At 32.8% G+C, this 25,229-nt stretch overlaps 1 protein-coding gene across 1 annotated transcript in view; it reads right to left on the reverse strand.

Moving 5' to 3' along the window:
* LOC123704360 (P protein-like) overlaps positions 1-21,421 on the reverse strand; it is a 32,307-nt gene extending 10,886 nt beyond the window's left edge. Inside the window, exons 1-7 of the mRNA XM_045652716.1 lie at positions 21,275-21,421; positions 12,958-13,503; positions 2,670-2,826; positions 2,326-2,359; positions 1,623-1,758; positions 1,067-1,233; positions 205-450 (exon numbers count right to left, since the gene is read on the reverse strand). Of these exons, the coding sequence (XP_045508672.1) occupies positions 205-450; positions 1,067-1,233; positions 1,623-1,758; positions 2,326-2,359; positions 2,670-2,826; positions 12,958-13,159 (942 nt within the window). The 5' untranslated portion in view covers positions 13,160-13,503; positions 21,275-21,421. The remainder of the gene's footprint in view (positions 1-204; positions 451-1,066; positions 1,234-1,622; positions 1,759-2,325; positions 2,360-2,669; positions 2,827-12,957; positions 13,504-21,274) is intronic.
* Between the last annotated feature and the right edge of the window lie 3,808 nt (positions 21,422-25,229).

Here is a 25,229-nt window from a genome sequence, read left to right on the forward strand (position 1 = left end):
TGTTTGTTTGTTTGAACGCGCTATTCTCAGGAACTACTGGTCCGATTTAAAAATTCTTTCGGTGTTAGATAGCCCATTTATCGAGGAAGGCTATAGGCTATATAATGTCATCTCGCTAAGACAAACAGGAGCGGAGCAATGCGAGTAAACGCGTAGCACACGTAGTAGAAAAGTAATAAATAAATCATATTATTAAAAACTTACCTCAAAAATAATCAACACGTACAATCCACACAACAGCGCACACGCATAAATAACTCCTGTATTCACATCTATTGGATTTATCGTATAACTCAGAGTAAATGGGGCACTCTCATTGGCTGTTAATTTCATACGTAACGCGATATTTGCGCTGTGATTGGTCGAAAGTCGTAATATGGAGGAACGTGATTCGCCCTCGTTGAAATCAAGGCCGCCATCTTGGAGCGGTACTAGCCATTCCTCTGATACCTTTAAATGTAACGGACATTTTAAAAAGTAAATACCAAAATAAATACCATATTTATACAACTACTAGCTTACCGCCCGCGGCTTCGCCCGCTTTCTCTAAAACGATTTGAGATTTAAACTATCCTATCTCTCAAGTTGGATCGAACTGCACATGGTGTGCGATTTTTATTATAATCGGTTAAGTGGTTTAGGAGTCCATTGAGGACAAACATTGTGACACGAGATTTATATATATTAGATTTTATCTTGAAACGGAGACTCTGCAATATAAATGGTGAAAGGATCTTTGACAAAGAATATAATATTATAAGAAAATGAAAATTTAGATTACAATATGCTCAATCAAACGTTACGAACATCTTCGCAATTTGACCTTTGTAAAGCGTAAAGTAAAATATTATGTTAATTTTGTCAACACACATTTTTAACATAATACAAACGGAATTATTTTATGTCAAATAACAAATATTTATTAGATTTATTTTAGAAGTGCTTTTGAATCGTCATTTAACCTACAAATTAGTACCACCAAAAACAGTTAAACAAGAACATGAAAAATCAACTAAAATATATACAGTTTACAGTACTTACATGCTAAATAAAAAATAACAATTACCTTCACACTCCTCCCATCATAAAACTCCTCCAACCAAACGTAAAGTTTCTGCGATTTCTCAAACTCAGTTGAATTCATTTGACTCTCCATTTGTTCCGTTAAAAATGGTCCTTTGAGTCGGATTTGTATTACGAAATCATCTCCCATTGATGAATTAAGGTTATAAGCTACGAAAATTTTTATTTATTATTATAGTATTTTCTTGTGCTTGATTTTACGCAAGTATTAGACGCCTAGATCGAATTCAAAAAGACCGTTTGTTTGTCTTTCTGTCACGTCAGAACTGAGCACGTTTATGGTACAATCTTTGGTGTGCATAATGGAATATATTATAAGTATCTTCGAACTAGATTATATTACAGCAGTTTTAGTCCAGAAAGGGAACATACATATAAATCGGATAAACAATATTTATTAAAACAAGGTAATATTTAACTACTAAACTAACCCGGAAAAAACGTTGCCAATACTATATGCTATTCAGTAGGTAATCCAGACCGCTGTTTTTACGATCAAGGATAACAGACATACAAACTATCACAATATCAGTACTTACTCTTTACTTGATCAGGATTGACCGAAGTGTTCATAATAATGACTTCCCTCTCATTAAATAACATGAACGCAAGAGTGAAGAAACACCAGCAGGCGAGGAGGCAAGTCATCTTTATGTAATGCCCCGCGTGGGCCATCTGTTTAAAATAAATAAATATTTCAGGACAATTTTCACACACGGCACGATCTGATCCCATACTAAGCTTTCGCTTGTGTTATGGAAACCAGATGGCTGATAAACATACATAAATAAATACTTAATATAGATAATTAACACTCAGACACAGAGCAAACATCTATGTTCATCAGTCATCACACAAAATATATTTGCCCTGGGAATCAGCGATCTCTGGCTTGGAAGGCAGGTTCACTGCCAACTAAGCCAACCGGTCAGTCAAAATAAGTATTATTAATCAATAATCTTGATTATTTAATAACATAGATAAATTTATGTACTGCAAAATCAAAAATATGGAAAATTAAGTTTGAATCAACTTTGAGGGTGAATTTTTGACCAGCTCCAATTTTCTTCAAAAGTAAATTAATTAAAAAACATAACTAGCCAGTCAGTAAAAATACCTTCTAAATTGTTATTTGGGATTTTTGAAATAAACCTTAACTAACAGACAGATAAACTGATAGATATAAAACTTTAACTCAAACTAATGACTACTGCTGCTACTGCTTATGCATGATTAACATACCTTACTTTGTTTCTTCGATGGTTTGTTGTCCAGTCTGCAAAATAAAAAAAAAATGCATTCAAATTTAAGTTCAATATCGCACACATGAAATAGACAGATTTTTACATTTTGCAGTAGGTGTGTATTGGCATAAAAATTAAAAAAAAACATATAAAACAAAATTCCTTAACGTTTCAAGAATTTTTATTGCTTCAAAGTAAAATTTTCAGGATCTTCATCTACCCATCTTTTCTTTGTAAATACTACCGCTATATAATTTTTAAATTATCTTCATTATACACACAAACACACGCAAACACATACAACTTGCAAAAACTTTTTAAAATATAAAACTACCCACATACCCATCATCTTTACCCGGTATGACGTCAACACCGAGCCCCTTAGTGTCATGGCTGACCTCGTCCGTTCGATTGTTGTTCAGATGCGGCGCGGACTTCACGAGCGGCAGACGTTTGGTCTCCGCTGAGCCGTTTGCTTTTATGTTAATTGAATTTGTTGCTGAAAGAAAGTAATTAATAACTTGAATGGCTATAATATGTATATGAGTATGATAAGGTAAGAAATAAGTTTTGTTACAATAATTATACATACAATATACAATATTTTATGCGTTTTTTTAAAGTGAAACTTTTTTAGGTGCGTTGAGTGTAAAATTTCAAGGTCGCGTCATGGCAATACCGTCACGTTACTGTAAGTAAGGCCACAGAATATAATATAATACCTAGTACTACGTAGTAAGGCGACGATTTGAGTATCTTTGAATCTTGCCAAAGAAATTTCTCTTCTGACACGTGTGCCAGGGACAAACGCTCTTTTTTTCATTATAGTATCTATTGGTACAAGTAATAGTAGAAAATTGAAGAGTTTGTTTGATTAAACTTAGTTAATTTATCGAGGAAGGCTATTTAATAACGTTATGCTACGAAATAAGAGCGGAGCAGCAATGAAAATTGTTGCAATTAAAAATATAAAAAACTTGAGAGGTGTCAAGGGACACCCGGATGGAAGTTGGAACGAAGTTACTAGAATAGTTTGATTTCTATGAGAGAGAGAGAGACAGATAGAGAAGCACGCGCACGCCGCACAGCTTACAACTAGAGAAATAAGTAGCGTTACAATTATTTTTCGTCAAAATTTTTCCCGTCTTTTCAACGCCCACTTTCGCAACGCGCGATAAGGAATTTCGTTCCAAAAGCAGGAAATGCCAGGATCAATGAAAAATCGCGAGGAAACTAGTATATCAATAATAAATTCATTAATTCAAAATATATACGTTTTTTGCCACAAACATCTGCGTTTATAAATGTTTGTAAACATAAAATGTCTAACATAATGTTGATAAACAGTTTTAAATAGTATAAAAGACATTGACCTTGTGAACAGCTGTAGTTTTTTATAAGTACAATGGCGATACAGACTATAAATGTATTTTTAAATTTGAGGAAACTGTAAACAGCAGACAGAGTGAGACAAACGACTCTGCATGCAATCACTACATAGTATAAAACAAAGCAGCTTTCTCTGTCCCTTTGTCCCTATGTAATTATGTATGCTTAAATTTTTAAAACTATGCAACTGATTTTGATGCTGTTTTTTAATGGATAGAAGTTTTTCTATATTATAATTAATTATTAGGTTTTAGACAAAGCTGGCGAAGCCGTTGGCGCAAAGCTAGTAAATAATAAAAGAAAGTTTTCATTTACATGTAGACTGTATGTCGTTCACATGGCGTGATTTTAATTTTATGGAGTAGGTACATACTAAAGCTATTTGAACATAGGTACCTACTGACTAACTGATAAGTGTCGTTAATTTATTTTCTTTTACAAAAACAGTGTTATAAGAAGCCAAAATCTGTGGGTAAAACAACTTAAAAGGTGGTATCCATATCATATTATAGTAATCACAAATACATTTAAAAAAAATGATACTAACGCGAACGGTACGGCCCACAGGTACGGCCTGACTTGTTTGCGTTTTTTCTCTCTCTGACAATCATCCTCGTACATACTAGGAATATTATAAAAAAAGGATTAACGAAATCAGTTCAGCCGAATTCTTCAAAAATAAAGGAGGAAATATTTTTTCTCTATAATTTAATACCTGTAGATAAATGTTGAATATAAAATTATTTTTCGATCGTGGGAATATAGTCGTAAACTGCAAGTAAACTGCAGATGTGAAATGACTGCATAATAGACTATAGTCTGCTCTAAAAGACGTGTAAAATACTTGATATTTTTAACCGACTTCAAAAAAAAGGAGGAGGTTATCAAGTTGTCCGGTATATTTTTTTTATAATATACTGAAGGTTTTGTTTGAAGCTTTGACGAATTATTTTAACTAAATCAAGCATTTTATGAAATACTAGCCGCTTATCCCGTCTTTGGCCGGGCTAAACCTAAATAAAATACAGCCTATGTCCTATGTAATAGATTTCTGCTGTTGAAAGAATTTTTGAAATCGGTCCTGCAGTTTATCACAGATAATATTAAAATACTAAATATAAGTAATTACTAGTTTTATGTTAAAACATTACAAACATACATACATATTAAGTACATACACTAATTTTGCCACTTTATAATATTAGTAAACTAATTTACCTCCCAAAAACCATTGCACCCTTCAATGAAGTAAATCACAGAGCAAGTAATATAGTAAAGTAAATTAGATAATAGATGCATAACACAATATACCAATCACCTCAAACCGACTACAACACACACACATGCACGTTACGTCGGATCGTTGCAAAACCAGATAAAACCGGTTCAAAGTAACCGCTCGATCCGCGTCAAATAAGAATGCGCCCGCGACGTAAATAAACAAAGATTTGTATATATTTTGTTATTACACAATATACATAGGTATATGAAATTACCACGCTTATGATTAGAGGAAATATTTGATAGTAAGCTTCTTATCACTAAATATGTAGTATAATACAAAGTAGCTTTCCGTCATCTGCGTGTCTGTATGATAGATCTTTAAAATTACGCAACAGATTTTGATGGAGTTGTTTTTAATAGATAGAGCGGTTCAAGAGAAAGGTTTTAGCACAGACTAATAATAATATACTACGTATACAAGTTTTAGTATATATACCTATAATTTGTTATATAAGTAGCGTTTAGCTACTATTATGTAGGGTCATTGCGCTGGTTTTCGTCCAATTATAGGAGTTGCCAACTTTGTGATACGAAATAAATATTTTGGAGCACCCTTCCTTAAACATATAATTTTTTTTTTAAGTCCTTATATAGTCTTCTTTAAGATAATATTAAGGGAAAATAAATAATTTTGATGTATCTTTTTATTTAAATTATTTTCTGCAAAAGTAGGGTAAATGCTAGTTTTCGTCCAAAAAAACTGGTTTTCGTCCTAGTGTAAGCTAGTTTTCGACCACCGTGTAGAAAAAGGAGGGTAGGTCAACTATTAAGTTTAAAATCAATTACAGGTAAATATATACGTTTATTTAATTAACATTACAATTTCTCACTACCCAGGCTTAGTTTTACTTGTGGTTTTACTAATAATAATCAATATAACTAGTCAACACTGAGATCTATGTAGCACTTGGCAGTCCTTATAGGCGTTAGTGATGACTGTATAATCATTCGTAATAAAGAAAGGAATGCGTTCCTTACAATGTAAATGAAACAAGTAATAATTACAGGACTAAGAAATAACATAAAAAACAGAAATATTCATTCTAACAACAAAAATTTTCATTCTAATACTTTGTTTATCAAATGAAACGTACTATAAACACACAGCCATAATAATAAGTTTTAGCTACAGAATCTTCAGTGTACGCAGCGTCTTTTTTTTCTAGATTTCTTAGACTCCTTCGAGGCCATCTAAAAACAGTAAGATCTTTCTGAGGATACGTTGAGTAAGTATAATAAAAAAATACTGCATTGGCAAAACAGACCTAGAATAAAAGATGATACTCAAGTGAATGATAATCAAGAAAAATACAGTGTATTATGTCTGACCTACCCCCATTTATGCTACGAATAATTGACTCTACTTCACATAAGGAGAATGATACATGACTGAATGAATGGCAATATTAGGTACCTACAACACTCTGGCCCTCACCAATTATTTCTAAGGAAGATACTGAATAGAAAACTTTTCAATACGTAAAAATAGACGAAAAGTAATGCAAAAGAATGGCTATATTTAATTTTTGGATACTCCAATACTCATTCATGGACGAAAACTAAAACATTTAAAGCTAAATTTAGTTTTCGTCCACTTCTTTAAATATTTTTTTATTTTGGCAGCACTGACATAGCAGTGGACGGAAACCAAAAAAACTAAACTAATAGCAATAAAGATCACTTCGGGAGAAACTATTCAGTATTTTAAAGGTCCGATAAAGTAAAATGACCCTAACAAATATTCACGTAGCTGTTTGAGTTTCCGTCCACTTGGACGAAAACCAAATATTTTGAGAATTTGGTAACCTAGTATCCGTCCACTTAATATTTCGAAGAGTATTATAAAAATGTATGATAAACACTTATAATTGCGTTTATTATGCTTATAAATAAACATACGTACCAAAAACATTACGTAAACTAGCTAAAACAGTGATTTACCTTACCATGAACTTTTCTCGCCGGCAAATTTTTCTCTCGCGCGATGACATCTGCAAGGCACGTATGCGAAGCGGCCACATTTACGTTAATTTTTTGAACTCTCTTCTTGTCAAATCAAATTTTAATGTTGATAGTACTGTTGCTAAGTGCAAACTTGCGCGGGAAGGTAGGTTTGTATTCAAGTTTTACGCACGTGATTGTAGCAGGTCAGTCAAATGGACGAAAACAGAAGCTGGACGGCAAACCAGCGCAATTACCCTATTCTGTGATATAAGTTTAAGACCAAGGGGGCGAAGCTGCGGCCGAAAAGCTAATAGGCTTAACATCTCTTTCTTTACAAATTTTTAAATACCTACTTATAAAACTCAAATTTCTAATACTTACATAGTTTGCATTTATATTGAAATTAATGCGAGTGAAACCGCAGGCCTCTACTAGTATGTAAGTGATATTATGTATGTATTAGCCACATAATATTGTAATGAAAACATCTATAATTTGTAACTACATTCTTGCAAATAAATATAATTTGAATTTGAATTTGAATTTGAATTTACGGTTAAAGCAAGTTAATTGAAAGCTTGTTGAGCTGTCTATCCCCACCGTTATAGTAAATTCTAGACTCTAGTCTCAGTCTTAGGTAACTTGTAAGTAATACCATGGACCCAATAAAGTAATACCTAAGTACATAGTAAATTAGAAGTAATAGTTTAGCTATATTACCTATAAGCTGGTGATTTCTTCTTCTTATAATGTTATATCTTTTCTTTTAGAATAAAAAATAAACTTATAGTGCCACAAACTTATCTGACCCGGTGACAAAAACTGGAACTACGTGCCGCCATTTTGAAATGTCACATTTTCACAGACTTAAAATATTATTGAAAACACGCTAAACTCATGACATAGCATGACATTATTGTATTGTCACCGTAGATTGTCACCGATCCTTGATAAGTTTACGAAGTTTGAATTAAATCTGTCCGTTTAAAGTTGGACAAAATCAAGGATTCGATTACATAAATAGAGGTGAAGCTAATAAAAGCGTGTTAAAAACTGTATGTATGTAGGTACATAACCTTTTTAGAATCACAAAGGAGGTTTTGCACCATGAAAATTATTGTGTATTCTGTACCGATGCTCCAAGGCAATGCCCTTTTTCGTGTATCAACAAATAAAATTTAAACGTGACATTGAAGCTTGCCATTTAGGGAAAAAGTAGCTTCCTTTATCTTGAAGGCTACATTATATATGACTAGCTATTGCCCGCGGGATCGTCCGTATGGCTATAATTGGCTAGGGAGTTTGTTAGAACTACAATTTGTTAGTAACAAATTAAATTTTTGAAGTAGGTTAAATATGACTATAGGAAGCTCAATAAATACTACATAAAGGTTATGATGTCACCGTTCAAATAATGCGAGGGCGGGCTACCACATGACAAAATCTTACAATTATGGAAATAGCAGGTCGTCGCAACGTTTGACAAACAAACAACAATATTCAATACGTTCACAGGAAAATTATCACATCAAATTTGGTAAAGTTACTTTATTCTGACGGAGTTTTTAAGTAATTTGTTAACATACGCATGCGATTTGTAAAGTCAATAATTATAAAGTGCTTGTACTAAAACTAGCAGTGGCTTGCGATTTTGTTCGTGTAAGAGCGGGCGCGCACGAGCAACTTAGTTGCCCGGCAACTATTTTGTCTCTGTCGCTGTCTCCTCGCAAAGTTTTGAACGATGCGCACACGAAAGCGACAGCAACGCAACTTTTTCTTTAAAATTTTCTGCATTTATCAACATGGATTTCGAAGAGACGGTTGTGGTCTGTGCTCTTGTCCTTAGAAACCGAAGACGGTTTTAACGAAGTTATTTTTATTTAATACTTTTTAGTGTATTTTTCAACACGAATCAAACGAGCCCAAACTGGTTGGTTGGTTAGTTCCTATGGCCACCTTCCGATTCCATCATCAAATCAGCTCTATGTCATGATAATGTTTCATCGCTATCCAATTTACATACGTATACAAAATTTCAGTTCAATCGGTTACCTGGAAATGAATCAAAGTTACTTGCTACATTTCAATTAAGTCATCGAGATCAGACAAAAATGCTCACAAAATAAAAACTACTGGGCTTATCCGAATAAATTTTATGGGACCAATCCCACACCATTCTGCATCAAACAAAAAAAGAGTCACGTAAATCGGTTCAGAAACCTCGGAGTAATCGGTGTACATACATAAAAAAAATATACCGGCCGAATTGATAACCTCCTTCTTTTTTTTGAAGTCGGTTAAAACTACTGTGTACGAGAATAAATATGTTGACATAAATACGTATTATCGCTACGCCGGTTACGCGGCAACTGGCCGGCGGCCGCCGACAGGCAACATTTTTGTCGCCGTGCGCGCACTTGCATTGAAACCAATAGATAGGGCGACAGTTGCGTCGCGGGCTTGTCTCCGAACCCGCGGACAAAAAAGTCTCCCGGGAGTTGCGTCGCTACGTACGCTCACTTTCATACTAGCCCATGGCTGGAGAGACAAAATAGTTGCGGAGACAAAATAGTTGCGGAGACAAAGTTGCTCGTGCGCGCTAGCTCTAAGTAAGACTTGGTAAAATTTCACTCCATATATAAAAATAAACAGTCTGTGTGTTCGCGATAAACTCAAAAACTACTGCACTGATTTTCATTCTATTTTCGCTAAGGGGTAACGTGCCTTTCAAAGAAATTTTTAGTAAATAATTATCTTTCAATCGCATGATTTGTTATACAGGTATCGTATAATATATTTTTTTCAATTGATACCTCACTAATTACCTACTCTAATTTTAGGATTACCCTGTTTCACATTAGTTCAACACTAGCTTTCCGCCCGAGGCAGTTACCCTCTATATGTGCAAAATTTCATTGTAATCGGTTCAAAATTATTTGCGTGAAAGAGTAACAAACATAGGTGCATACTGCATACACACTACAGTTACACATACCTACATCCATCCTCACAAACTTTCGCATTTATAATATTATAATACAATCTAATATATAAAAATCAATGCCACTTTTCGTTGTAATTCCATAACTCGAGAACGGCTGAACCGATTTCGATAATTCTTTTTTTATTATATTCCTTGAAGTACGAGGATGGTTCTTATGTAGAGAAATCGTAAATATGTACCACGGGCGAAGCCGGGGCGGACCGCTAGTATTATGATACAAATCTAACATAGGATAAATAACTTGCTAATTCAACCACCCTTCCTTCATATAAAACGTGATATCATGTTAAAAGTATGTTATTTTTACCGTATGACACTATTTTTATAAGGGCACGGTTCTTCCGTGAGAGATTGAGCCAAAAAATAAAACATGCTTTATTTGGTTTCTGCAAATACTATATTATAAGTACCTACCTTATATAATATTTTATATCTATACTAATAGATATTATAAAGCTAAAGTGTAATTGTTTTTTTTGTTTGAACGCGCTAATCTCGGGAACTACTAGTCCGATTTGAAAAATTATTTCGGTGTTAGATAGCCCATTTATCGAGGAAGCTATAGGCTATAATTATATCATCACGCTAAGACCAAAAGGAGCGTAGCACTGCGGATAAAACCGCGGGGCACAGCTAGCGAGTCATTAATACTATAAATAACATGAATTTCTTCTATATTTATAAAATGTGTAACATTAGCCTTCACTAAAATATTTTCGCATCAAAACAAATACAAGGAAAGCACAATAACACAACAAAAAATAAAAACAACAGTCAAGGTGTGCGAGTTAACTGGCACAGTGTCAAGGTTATAAAAACTTTATATTTAGCGTGTTTTAAAAACCGGCCAAGTGCGAGTCGGACTCAAGCACGAAGGGTTCCTTACTATACAAGTAGGTACCTAAATATTCTGTGAAAATTTGAAGCGTCTAAAAAATTGAGCGAAAAAATACTAAAAAAAAAACACGTTTACTGTATGGGTTTTTTACTATTTCTGATTATAGCAGCAACGAAAATACATCATAATATGTAAAAATTTCAACTTTCTAGCTATCACGGTTTATTTATTTATTTATTTATTTTTTTTTTTTATTTATTAATAGAACAACATAGGTCCACTTGTTAGTAATTTCTTAATTACTATGTTAGTACATTACATTAATTATTTAAATATTATCATTTTTTATTTAAATATTATAAGATACTAGCTTTACGCCGGCGGCTCCGCCCGCGGTTTCAAAGAAAAACTCGCATAGTTCCCGTTCCCGTGGAATTTCCGGGATAAAACCTATCCTATATTACTCGTGGATAATGTAGCTTTCGAATGGTGAAAGAATTTTTAAAATCGGTCCAGTAGTTTATGAGCCTATTCATTACAATCAAACAAACAAACAAAGTTTCCCTCTTTATAATATTAGTGTAGATAGCCTGCAGGCAGACAGCGGAGCTTAGTAATAGGGTCCCGTTTTACCCTTTGGGTACGGAACCCTAATTACGTTTTAAACGGTCGATATTTTAGTCAGCTCACAAAGCTCATGAACGTTTTTCCCTGCAGTCTACATACAGTCTGTCTTTTTGCCAAAGTCACGCGGTATTGTAACAATATAGATAGATAGATAGATATCAATTGCTGTACCTATTTGCTTGGTTTGTTGATCCATGATGTGATATCAAAAATATTCATACTTTAAAATCAAACAGACTCTGCCACAGAATAGTTAATAGTACTGGCTTTACCCGAGTATAATTTTTAGCATAGACATTTCATTAATGTAATGTAATTCTGTAATGTAATGTAACTCTTGTATTTTTATTTTTGCCTCACGGATCTTAGTCGTCCATTAATGTACATAACAACTCAATAAAGGATATATTTTTTTATTTTTTTTTTATTAACTAACTGTTAGCAGGCGCGGTCCCAGGGGGGTGGTCACGGGGGACATGACCCCCCCAAAATCGTACTCGATAAAATAGAAAAAAATTCTTATACTGTACAATATATAAAAAACTGGTGCAAATCGGAGTCACTCGCACATCTAAAGTTCTGTTTAAACCTATTTTTAATCCCTTGCAAATGTTGAAATTTGCGAAAATTTGCAGCTAACGGCTTCCGACTCGCACTTGGCCGGTTTTTTTTATAATATATTGTACAGTATAAGAATTTTTTTCTATTTTATCGAGTACGATTTTCTCAAGTTTTTGCTTATCACTTCTTCTTCACTTGAATACGATATTTGGCGAGTACGGTTGGGGGGGGGGGGGATTCCATACCTTTCCAGCTGCGTGTCCCCCCCCAAAATGTCAGGCTGGGACCGCGCCTGATTGTTAGTAGCCGAAACCGCGGGCAAAATCAACTTTTCCCAGAGCTAATATGTTATTCTGGTACCTACATAAGTTTCATCGCTGCCATATTATGTTTGAAGTATAGTTATCATCAAAATTCGTTCATTGGTATTGCAAACGTACATTCCGCGTTATAAAATTTTCGGTAACCATTAGGATATATTGTTAATGTTAAAAAATGTGTGCGTGTACTAGTGTACACACGTAAGAAGTGAAACTTCTTTATGACCTTATTTTTCAAAAAATAATTTACTATAAACAACTTTACAGAAATACGTCGAATCACGCGTGGTAAAGGATGAGAAAAAAAATGGCGCGTAACGGAAAAATGTCGTCACATTTTTCCGTTACGCGCCATCTTTTTCGTCGTAACGAAAAAATGTTACACAAATTTTTTTTCCAACCCCTATAAAGAAGTTTCACTTCAAATATATATTTATTTAATTGTATTAAAAATAATACCAATAGCTCTTATTAAACAGAAATCTACGAGATAATTTTAAGGAATACAAAAAAAAAATCACAAGGCGGGATTCGAACCCGCGTCATTCTGTCATTGCGTCTAATTCTACCTCGGTTTCGATTTTTTTCTATTCCTTAAAAATTAATCTATAGGTATGCCTATGAATGTTATAAAACTAAATATCAAACAGAAACTTAACTCACCAATCTCTTTTTCATATCGTTTCTGAAAGGGCTCCAAATCGGGATCATACTTGATCTTCTTGGGTAGTTTCAGCCATACTTGTAGTGCCTCTGCAGTAAGCTCACCACTTGATACCAGGGAATATTGACTCCTGCTCAGTTCAGGGTTCGACGGCTTCCTGGAGACGCCCCATATTTTAACTCTCTTTACTAGCTTATCCATTGTCAAGAGTTCATTGATTACTGTTTATTTAGGTTTAGAAAAAGTTGAGTCGACTCAACTTTTAGTGTTGAGAAGCGTTGGAAAAGTTGAGTTCACGCAAAGTTGAGATGCCGTTTCGAATGTTGAGTACACGTAGATTTGTTGTAAAACAAAGTTGAGTTATTTAGTTAAAACGATGTTGAGTTGCTGTTACTTTGAACTGTTTGTCTTCACTAATTCACTGTTTTATTATTATTGATAACACACAGAATTGGATTTGTTTAAATTTTTCTAGTTTATTTTCTGAGTAGGTAATTCGATTTGGTTTAAATTATTTGAGTATTATTCATAAAATTCACTAATTTCTGTAAACAGGAATTCAGATTTACATTTGAGTTATAAACAAAAAGATTTTAAAATTTAATTCAATATTATTTTATTGTTATTTGTGCACATGTCACAGCAAATTTGACATTTTGATAGTTCGTTTTCTTCTACGAGAAATATGTTCTGTGTGCTATGAATTCTGCTGTTATGTCTGATTCCTATTTTACATAATATAATATCTCTCATCAAAGGCGTCACCTATAGTAATATAATTTGTTGGCACATGAATCTAAACATAACTTGTATATGGCATAACTGTAGTACTGAGATAAAATATAGTTTAGTTGGTTTTTGTTCGTGTATTAAAACCTCAAACAAAATGTATTAATATTGTGATCACTGTGGTGATCACATTGTGATGTATCCGTCCACAGTATCACACAGTAGATGCGCGTGCTACGAGCCAATAATATTTAGCAAGAGACCGCTCAGGACCGGGAAAGATGGAGAGTTCTCGCCTCAGAGGCCAAGACCCACTTTGGGGTTTCAGCGCCAGAGGAGTAAGTAATTTAATTAAGGTCTGTACAATAAGATGGTTAGTGTGTAACTGATTTATTCTATGTAAACAGTGCCACGATCTGGATATCGCGTTTTCTTAAAAATGATTAGGGAAGTCGTCGCGACGCGACGGTTGAGTGGGCGATTCTCCGTATTCACTTCCTTACAAATCATAACTATTGCAACATAGTGTTGCAAGTATTAATATTTAGGTAAACTACTGAAATATGGATTCAGCGGGTTTTGTATGTATAACTTAGTAATAAACAATATTTATTGTGTAATATTAAAGTATGAATAAAACATGGCCATATGTATCTAGAAATGCACATGTATCGATTGTAAAACTAGTTCGTTTGTTTGTCTTTATGTTTTATTGATGTTTATGATCGAGCCATGCGTTGAGATTATTAAGAGGAAAATATTCGCGTATAGCATTGTAAATATTGTTTTAATGGGGTATACAAACGGACAGTGTTGACATCTTTGATTGTACATTAATGCTTTTGTACGAAAGGAAATTTGTATGTAAGTATTAATTTTGAGGGAAAATTTCAATTCGTGCTATTCGTTCCAGTTTGACTATAAACCTACTATTTTTTTTTAATACGAGGAATTACTCTAGAGGGACTATAAGGTCTAAGTTTGTTCAAATTTCAGATTGATTGAAGTAAAATCGTGTACTAACATCGAAGTCCTACATCTATATATTAATAAGTTTAAAAAATATTATTAAAATATATACGAATATTTATATGTTAAAATATATAAAATATCAACGATTATTTGTTAGGTATTTGTTTATATTTTTTCAACCCAGAAGAAGCCGGGGCAAATATTTAGCTAGTTATAACTCTCAAGTTAAACGAATGATCACGTACAAATCAAATGTATTCATTTTATTATCATTTTTATTGCTTTCCGGACAAGTATCATTACTAGAAGTACATAATAAATAGTATATATATAATAAATAGTATACATGTAGTAATAATATTGTCAATGACTTAGAAATTATCTATTGTAAATATATTACTGTCATTTAATAAGTGTTTATGTTTTATTGAAGTGAAACTTCTTTATCGGGGTTGGAAAAAAAATTAGTGTAACATTTTTTCTGAAACGATTATACCTAACGATTATTATATGTAATTTAGCACACATATAGAGGGTAACTTGGATTAGCATTTAGCACATAGGATAGATTTTATCCCGGAAATCCCACGGGAACGGGAACTATGCAGGTTTTCCTTTGAAAAGGTGGGCGAAGACGCGGGCGAAAAGCTAGTAAGATACAAAATAAAAGTTAAACGAGCCGTCTCGTATAAGTCGTGACTTAGTACATAGTACTTAAATTGTAGAAGCGTTTAATGTGAATCTAATTTTACTTTACAAAGGTTGGATAATTGTTAAACAGTGTCAGGGACATGAAATAATAAGTATTACTTACATAGTAAAGACCAACTGGCAAAGAATAAACTTAATTTTCTTATGTTTTTTTGATTTTCCGCGCAACTTTAGCAATTTTTTTATTTCTGAACTTTTTTCTTAGAATGAGGTACGCAAAAACGGTAATAAGTATTCACTATATACATATTATATTACTAGCCACGTGCCCCGCGGTTTTACCCGCAGTGCTCCGCCCCTGTTGGTCTTAGCTTAGCGCGTTCAAACAAACAAACTCTTCAGCTTTATAATATTAGTATAGATAGAATATAATTGGATAACTATAATACATAAACGCAAAAAAATGTTTGTAAGCTCTTTTTATATGTTGCAGCGATGCCATATTATTTTAACCTTTTTTGAGGAAACTTGCCCCGGTTTTCAAACTCATAATTCTACTATATTATAATACTTCTTCTCAGGTTAATTTAGTGCTATTTTCTCTATGACTATGAGGAGGAAGGCGGAATTCCTCCATCGAAAAAGGGAGGATCCTCGACCAGTCTACTCGACTGGTCGGCCGTTAAAGCCCCGATGAATGATGTCTGTTGTATACTTAGATCATTTACTTAATGATCTAAGGTTGTATATGTGCTCTGTAGCGAAAACATTTCGCTTGCGCGATTCAGAGCGAGGTGTCGCTACAACTATAGCACAATTAAAATTTACGATTCACAAACATATGACGTAGTAGATAACGATGTTTAACTAGGTTACTCGATTATAAAGATAATAATTAATTTCTGCTTGATCTAGCAATTAATTTGACGGATTTTAAGCACGATTAATTTATACTAATATTATAAAGCTGAAGAGTTTGTATGTTTGTTTTTTTGTTTGAACGCGCTAATCTCGGGAACTACTGGTCCGATTTGAAAAATTATTTCGGTGTTAGATAGCCTATTTATCGATTTATCGAGGAAGAAGAAGCCTATATATCATCACACTTAGACCAATAGGAGCTGAGCCACGCGGGTTAAGCCGCGGGGAACAGCTAGTAATTTATAAAATATTTGGAGTGCCTTTTTGTTATATCAAAAAAAATTAAATACCGATTTTTAATAATTACATATGGATGTATAAACGGTTCAGTTACAAAAATATAAAAATTCTTTCAATGATCATTACAATGACATCTGTTTGTTAATTGCGTCTCAGAAATACCACCTACACATAATAGTTTAGAATAATTGAATCTATATATAAGTTAATAATTATTATATAACAAAACATGGCCAACTAGATTTAAATCCACGTGTCACAACTCACAATCATCACTTTACTGTATGCGTCATTTGGAGAATTAATATATTTTTAAACGACTTAAAAAGTTGAGAATATTCTTTATTTTTTACTTTTACAAAATAAAACGTGTAAGTAGGTAACTACTTTCTTGGCGTTTATTTTATACCTTATAATATTATAATATGGGTATCTTGATGTTAAAGTAGATATCAGACACTGATAACTACTTGGTTTTCCGTTTTATACTATGAGATATGTGTGTTGTTTTAAGTTAGTCTAATGGGCCCTCCACACAATGTGCATCGTTGGGCGAGTAGAGGCAATCACGATAGTGTAGAGCCTAACTATGATCGGTCGTCTTTGTAGATGTTTATTCATAAACGCCGTAATGGCGCCAAACATCGACCAACATTTGTTGGGCCAATACTGCCCATCGTGTGGAGGGCCCGTAAAGCTTGTATAGTGTGAATTGTTTGGCGATTGGCTTATAGCCAATTAATTCTATATGTACATTTTTGTTTGTTGTTTTGTTAGTGAGATGCTCTTGGCGACAGATTGGCTTTCATTTATATCTTACTAGCTTTCCGCATGCGGCTTATATTATAATTTTGAGCTGTATTAAAATAAAATATTTAAAATTTAAATGCAGTGTGATGTTAATAAATCTATACTTATATAATAAGGGTGAAGAGTTTGTATGTTTGTTTCCAGAGATTAGCGCATTCAAACAAAAGAATAAACTCTTCAGCTTGATAATATTAGTATAGATAACAATGATATAAGTATAATATTGTACTTACAAATCTCAATCCAGTTTTATCTTACATCACTCTCCTTCTCTATTCACAAATTATTTCCATCTTTTAAGGAATATATTTTATAATTAATATATTATTTTACAGGACACAAGATTTTTCGAATTTTATAACCACCAGACGCACTTATACAGCTTTTTTTAATTCTATTTTTTTTGTCTTTGTTGCCAGTGCCATGAATTCAGAACACGTTCAGAAAATAAAAGTGTTTAATATGTTAAAAGGCATGTTACTTCTTGTAATGTAACCAACTTAGTGAAAAAATAATTAAAATAGTTCAGTATTTTTGGAGCCTATTCAATGCAAACAAACAAAATTATCTTTTTTATAATATTAGTTTGGATGTAGCTGTGTAGTTAAATACAAATTTAAAATTTATAATATTTAATATATTCGAGCCAATAAAAATGCTAATGAATGCACTTACATTTGAATATTAAATCCGTTAAAATGCATTTACAAAGCATTTATGCAGATTTTGTGTCAAATAAATAAATAATACAAATGTAATGTATAAATCTGTGCCTTTATTTTTGGCGGCCATATAAAGATAAGGGGCCATCCATAAAGTACGTCACACTAATTTCATGAGTTTTTGGGAACCCCCCCGTGCTTGTCACAGGTGGTCACATTTCTAAGACCCCCCCCCTCCCTAGTGTGACGTCACATGTTTTGCAATTTAACATCGAAAAATTATTAAATTACTTAAAACAGCAGTTCCGAGATTAGTTTTATTTCCATTTAAATTAAGTACTTTTTATGAAATCTACATAATATCAAATATTTGAAACAATAACAAAAAAATAAACTACCTAACGAATAAATATAAATTGTCAACAAAACAATTTAAACCGTATTGACCTAAAGATAGAGTTGGACATATTTTTTAGTTTATATAATTTATATTTCAAATTACGCGATTAGTAGGTACCTCTAGATTTTGAAATGTGATGTCACGAAACTTAGGACCCCTCCCACCCTTTGTCACACCATGTCACACTTTGTCGACCCCCTCCCCCCCTCTTTACGTGTGACGTACTTTATGGATGGCCCCTAAGTGATACAGATAATTTTCATTAATAGATAGATACAAAGATTTTATTTTAAGAGTAATAGAAAGAGACAGATATATTTTGGAGAGTTCGTCTATCATTTGTTTGACGAATTTTCTTTTTAAAATTTTCTTCTTTGTCTTCATTTTCATGATATAACATTGTGTTTTTGTATATTATCTCTATATTATTATAATAAATATCGACTATCAGTGAAATCTCACCTTATTTTGAAGCAATAAGTACTTACAGACGCTTATTTTAATATTTATTTTTATATTTTACAAACTCCATGTTTCTTTAATTATTTGTATTACAGAGGTTCTACTTACGTCAAATTGTTAATTTATATGTTAATCATACTTTTTTAATGTTTTATTGAACTATGGTGTTAAATTAACCTTCATTTAATTAGCTTCACCGGTGTGTTTATATGTAATCGGTTCTATTAGACTCGACAACGATCGGTGACAGTACAATAATTTCATGACTCATGAGTTTATCTTATTAAAGCGGTTTTTAGTATTTCTTAGAAATGTTCATTTTTATATTTATTTAAGTATTTCTCAATTCTTCATAATCTTGTTAATTATGAACGTCATTGTTATTTCTTTAATTACATCGTTGTTAGTTAGAATGGTAATTAGAGGGTTTAGTGATAGTTAAATTTCCATTTTATCAATTGTTTGCGTAAAATATATAGGAATTAATATTAATTATAAAAAACGCATGAAACAATCTATACCTACTTAATATTATAAAGCTGATGAGTTTGTTTGTTTGAACGCGCTATTCTCGGGAACTATTGGTCCAATTTGAAAAATTAGCGGTGTTAGATAGCCCATTTATCGAGGAAGGTTATAGGCTATATCATCACGCTACGGCCAACAGGAGTGGAGCTACGGGGGTGAAACCACGCGGAGCAGCTAGTATTAAAATACGGTCAATGACCTAAAAAGCAAAAACAATTTTCTGTCTGATCATGTTTGGTGAAATGAGTTCTTAAAGTATTTTATTTATTCATAAAATGTCATAAACTAATGTGTGTTGTTTGACCCGTTGCATAGTTTAAAGATGTAAGCTTACATAGGAACAGATCAACAGACAGACAGCGAAAGCTACTGTGTTTTATACTATTAATAGCTTACCGCCCGCGGCTTCGCCCGCTTTGTCTAAAACCTAATAAATTATATACTAAAACCTTCCTCTTGAATCACTCTATCTATTAAAAAAACCGCATCAAAATACAAAGGGACATACGGAGTAGGGACATAGGGACAGAGAAAGTGACTTTGTTTTATACTATGTACCTAGTGAATAGTGATATGTAGAGATTTTATGAACTCAAAGATTAGTATAATTGTGCAAAACTTTTCGTGATAAAAAGATATGTTTGATAAGATATGTGCGAAATCCGGATTTATCATTTAAACGTGTTAATAAAAGATAATGTTTACGAATTTGATAGGTATTTTGGACTGGCAAGAATTAGGAAAATCATTTTCTAGACTTTTATTTCAATCCTATCATTTATAGTTTACTAGCTTTCTGCCCGCAGCTTCGCTCGCTTTGTCTAAAACCTAATAAATTATATACTAAAACCTGTCTCTTGAATCACTCTATCTATTAAAAAAAAATTGGTTGTCTGTAAAGTCGGTTTACTGACGATAATAATTGAACGTGACAACTTCCGATTGTGCTTCTTTGTCGCTCGTTCCGCGCTCTCGCTCGCACTTCAATCTTTACATGGAACGCCTCAGATGAGTCAGAGCGAGGTAACGCCGCATGAGTCATGTTTTTTCGTGCGTGCAGCCGGCTTTATCGAATTATTATACGTCACGTCAAAAACGCAAACGCATCAAAATCCATTGCGTAGTTTTAAAGATTTAAGCATACAAAGGGACATAGGGACAGAGAAAGCGACTTTGTTTTATACTATGTAGTGATGATGAAAAAATAGGTATTTTGTTCTGTTGTATGATGTATTATAATTTATCAAGCCTTATTTATTTATCTTTAGGAAACAAACAAATAAACAATACAATATTTCAAGAAATGCGCGCGGAAAGCTAGTACTTAGTCAAAAAAAATTTAACAGATAAAAAATAAACTTTTGACAGATTTTTCTCTTTACATATATTATATACTAATAATATAAATAACATTTATTACTCACTACCATCAACTAAATTGTATGAAAACCTGTTTTAAAATTAATGCACGGCCGGTGAAGAAACAACAACATCCAAACACAATTTCTTTTACACATTTTACTTATAACTGTTTAGAAATTTAATTAATTTTATGTGTAAAATTATTAGCTCGTTTAAGCTTTTCGCAATAATTTATTATGTTAATATAGAGGTATTACAATTTTATAATAATTCCTACAAATATATAAAATATGCTCCTCTGTTTCATAAAAAAAATCGATTATTTTTTTATCTTTAGCAACGCCTATTAAGACAATACCAAATACCAACGATAAATAAAAAGAAATTAGCCTAAGAAAACAGAACAGCAGAATTATGACGTCACTAAGAGCCATGAAATTATAATGTCATTTGTGTATAAATAATTTATAATGCATTTATTATAAGAACTATCCAAGTATCTAATAATCATCGAGATAAGCTTGGCAAGTGTCCACAATTTTCTATAATTATTTTCGCATTTAAAACACATATACGAACTTTTTGTTTATAACTCAATCGTAAACAAAAAAAAACTAATTTACTGTAAACTTTTTAACTGTCAAAATTGCCGCGCGATTTGACAGTTGATTTTTTTCTTTTATTTACTTTTTTCTAAATTCAAAGTACGCGCACGTTCGACGCAGTTCGCGCGCTTTATGCTACTAGCACTTAGCAGACTAGCCAGCTGACAAATATAAACACGACGCATTTTTATCATACCCCTGTTATCAATGGCATACCAGTTAGAATTAGGTACGGAAGATAATTGTGTTGCACAATTAATTTATGTATTTTAGCAGTGTTATAACGTAAAATGAGAATGCAACGGAAATGCAGCAAGAAATCAAAGCTTACTATTTCTGAACGTTTGAGAGCAGTGAACCTTCTAGAAAAATATGTCGGTCGGTTCCAATTTATTACGGAAAACTACCAATGTATAATTTATATGTAAGACATTATACTAATATGTATAATCATTAAATGTATATGTACTTATTTTATTTATAGTTGTTTGATAAATTGACTACTATGTTAACACATTGAGAAGGAATGATAGTAAATGGTTTGTTTTTTATAGAAACTTTTTGGGTTCAATCTATTTTACTTTTTCTAATTAGCACACTTTTATTATTACTTCATAGTTCATATACAGGATGTCCCACCGTCGGTATTCTAAGCTCAATGGAGGTTATAGTTTTGCATACGCTGAGAACGTAAAAAATACTTATAAAATTCCAGCTGCATTTTTTTTTCAAATAGATGAATTATTAAAACTCTATGTGTACGCCCATAACAAGCAACCCGCCCAACTTTGCCACCCGCACGTGAGTTATCGTTTTCATAGACAAAATGCTCACATTAGAGAAGCGTTATATGCCGGCTGCCCAAAGCTAGAGAAGAAAACATGAATTTTAAGGTAAAATTTAGAAAAAAAAATTTGGCGTAATTTTGTTTTCTAAGTATTTTTTACGTGATCAGTGTATGCAAGACTTAGTGCCAAGAGCCTTAGTGATTAGTATACCAATAGTGGGACACCCTGTATATATATACGTTTTTATTAGCTTCACGTGTTTGTTTATAATGTGTAACCATTGGAGTCGATACCGCCTACATCACTTATGTTCCACTCAACATACGTCATGTGGCGTAACTGCACTCAGTCGCTTGCTCGCTCTTTGGCGCGAACGTCACGCTCATTTTTTATTTGTTTTAAAGTGAAACGCATCAAATATGCCTACGTGTGTGTTACGATATTGCACAAATAATACAAAGAATACGGAAAAGTGCAAAGGAATAACTTTTCATCAGTAAGTAACTAGATAATAATTTTTAAAACTTAGTTAGAGCAAAATTTTTGGCGGGCGACATTTTGTCATAGATTAAAAATTTAAGATATGACATTGGGCATGAAATAAGTGTTGTTAGTAATATTTGCTGGCGTATATTTTTATAGTATAAAATAATAATTTTACATATTTAGAAAAGCATAGACTGGTTGTTAATTGAAAAAAGGTGAAATCATGAAATATGAAAATCAATTACTCAATCACCAATTTTTTTTTGTTAATTGATTTTAATCAAGTTTTTAATTGATATTGTATAAGCTACTGACTTGAACGTATAATTGAATTATTATTTATTTATCTGCACTAATATTATAAATAGGAAAACTTTGTTTGTTTGTTTGCTTGTAATTGGCTCATAAACTACTGGACCGATTTTGATGAAAGGAGAATGCCCATTTTTGGTACTGGTTTTTCTCATGCATCAAGACAACAATACTATTAAAAAAAATCTCGGCAATTTAGAGGCCTTCTTACCATCGGAAAATATATTTTGAACAGGGAATGTTTTGTAAAATCTAATAAGACATGTAATTGTTTAGATCCGTTATTATAACATTTAGTGTCCATTACCGGTTACCACGGTAACCAAGCGGTAACTTATTACATTTACTATGGTAAATAGCTAAATGTATTAATATCGATTATTGTTTTCATTGAATTACAAAAAAAATCAATTAACATAAAATCACTCTATAGGGTATTGTTTATACACTATAGGTTGTTTTAACAAAGATAGTGAAGTAAAATAATATAAATATGTATATATATAAAAAAAAAATATTATTATGACATAGCTTGGTAGGTAACCAGTTATTTCTTATTTGTTTCTTTCTTCGAATATGTAGTGAAAAAATGATTCAAACAACAACAACAACAACATGTAAACCGAATAAAAACTCAATTGGCATTTTTTAAGTATATATTTAGGTTTTCTTGAAATCCGTCCCGGAAGATTTCTGGTGCCTACCTACACTAGCCGATGAACAGATAGACTTTGTCTGAAAGCATAAGCTCTACGCATAGATTAAATATGTAAATCGAAAAATAACCTTTGGACGATAAAATGTTACCTAAATCACACATAAACCTAACTAAATAGGGGTTATTTAAGTTTTGAGGTTATTTCCCATTTTTCTCAATATCTTGAAAACCCCTGTTTTTATCACACAAAAATCAATTGGTAAAAATCTTTGGAATATCGAAGAACCCTCCAAAACCACTCTGGCATTGACGCAACACTGTACTGTGGTCCATACTTTCATGGGCATTCTCCTTTGGCACAGACAATCTTAAGACCCTGAGAAAGAACATAGGCTACTTTTTATTGCGAAATATTGTGCCACGGGCGAAGCCGGGGCGGACCGCTAGTTCAGAGATAAGTAATTAATATTTTTTCTATTCAAGGTTTCCATGTCTGGGCCGTGAAGAAAGGGAAAAATTATTTTTTTTTTTCTAAAAAAGGCTCAATTTGTAAGGAATAAAACTTCCCATAGCCCTGACTGAACCTAAAACACGAAAAAATTAAATTATTCCATATGACGTCACTATTTACATCATCCTATATTATATGCCAGATATTGTTAGCCCCGCGTAGTAAAGTCAGTTTATACCTAAAATAAATATTAAGTAAGTACAAAGAAAATTTCAAGTCAACGTGCATGTAAGGAGTGGCACCCAATAAAATAGACAGAATGAAACAAAGTGTCGCCTCTATAGCGGTGAGTCAGTGACATCGCATAATCTATGACTGTCTAGCCGTCATTCGCGCGCGCCGCGCCGCCGCGCTTGGCGCACAGATTTTGTTCGTGGTGTCTGCTCCATATTAATATTATCTCAATGTGTGTAACAGACTCCTTTAGACTCGATTTTAGACGGACAGATTTAATTCAAACTTTGTACACTTGTCACGGATTCTTTGATAACTTATTTTAAAAAGATCTCGCAAATGTTTTAATATAAGGACCTACTTATATTTTGTTAATGAAAAAAAAAATCATAATAGGTATTATGATTTTATGTATGTCAAGTAGAAAACGAGTGTGAAAATTAGAGGTAACTTCGCATAGAGATAATATGTACTACGTACGTACATACTACATATATCTCGATGTAACTTCGTGATTTATTTTTATCGAGTCAATTTTAATATTTTAGTTTTTTTTGATCAAACAGAATCCTTAAAAATATCATCTACTTTGATATATATATTACTAGCTTTCCGCACGCGGCTTCGTCCGCGCAGTCAAAGAAAAACCCGCATAGTTTCCGTTCCCGTGGGATTTCCGGGATTGCGTCATTTTCCTGGGATAAAAATATATATCCTTTCTCGGGTATCAAAATATCTCTACACCAAATTTCATGCAAATTGGTTCAGTAGTTAAGGCGTGATTGAGTAACAGACAGACAGACAGAGTTACTTTCGCATTTATAATATTAGTATGGATTTTATAGATTTGGTCCTGAAAATTACACGTATCATCTAAGTAATAGAAGATTGGTAATTTTGCTTTATACGCGAACCAATACCGAAAGAAATTGTATAGGCATAGGTCGTCCGATGAAGGGGTACGCCACTGCCAGCACTAGCAGGCAGAAATGATAACTCA

The sequence above is a fragment of the Colias croceus genome, chromosome 29 (genome assembly GCF_905220415.1).
Source record: "Colias croceus chromosome 29, ilColCroc2.1".
Taxonomy (NCBI): Eukaryota; Metazoa; Arthropoda; class Insecta; order Lepidoptera; family Pieridae; genus Colias; species Colias croceus.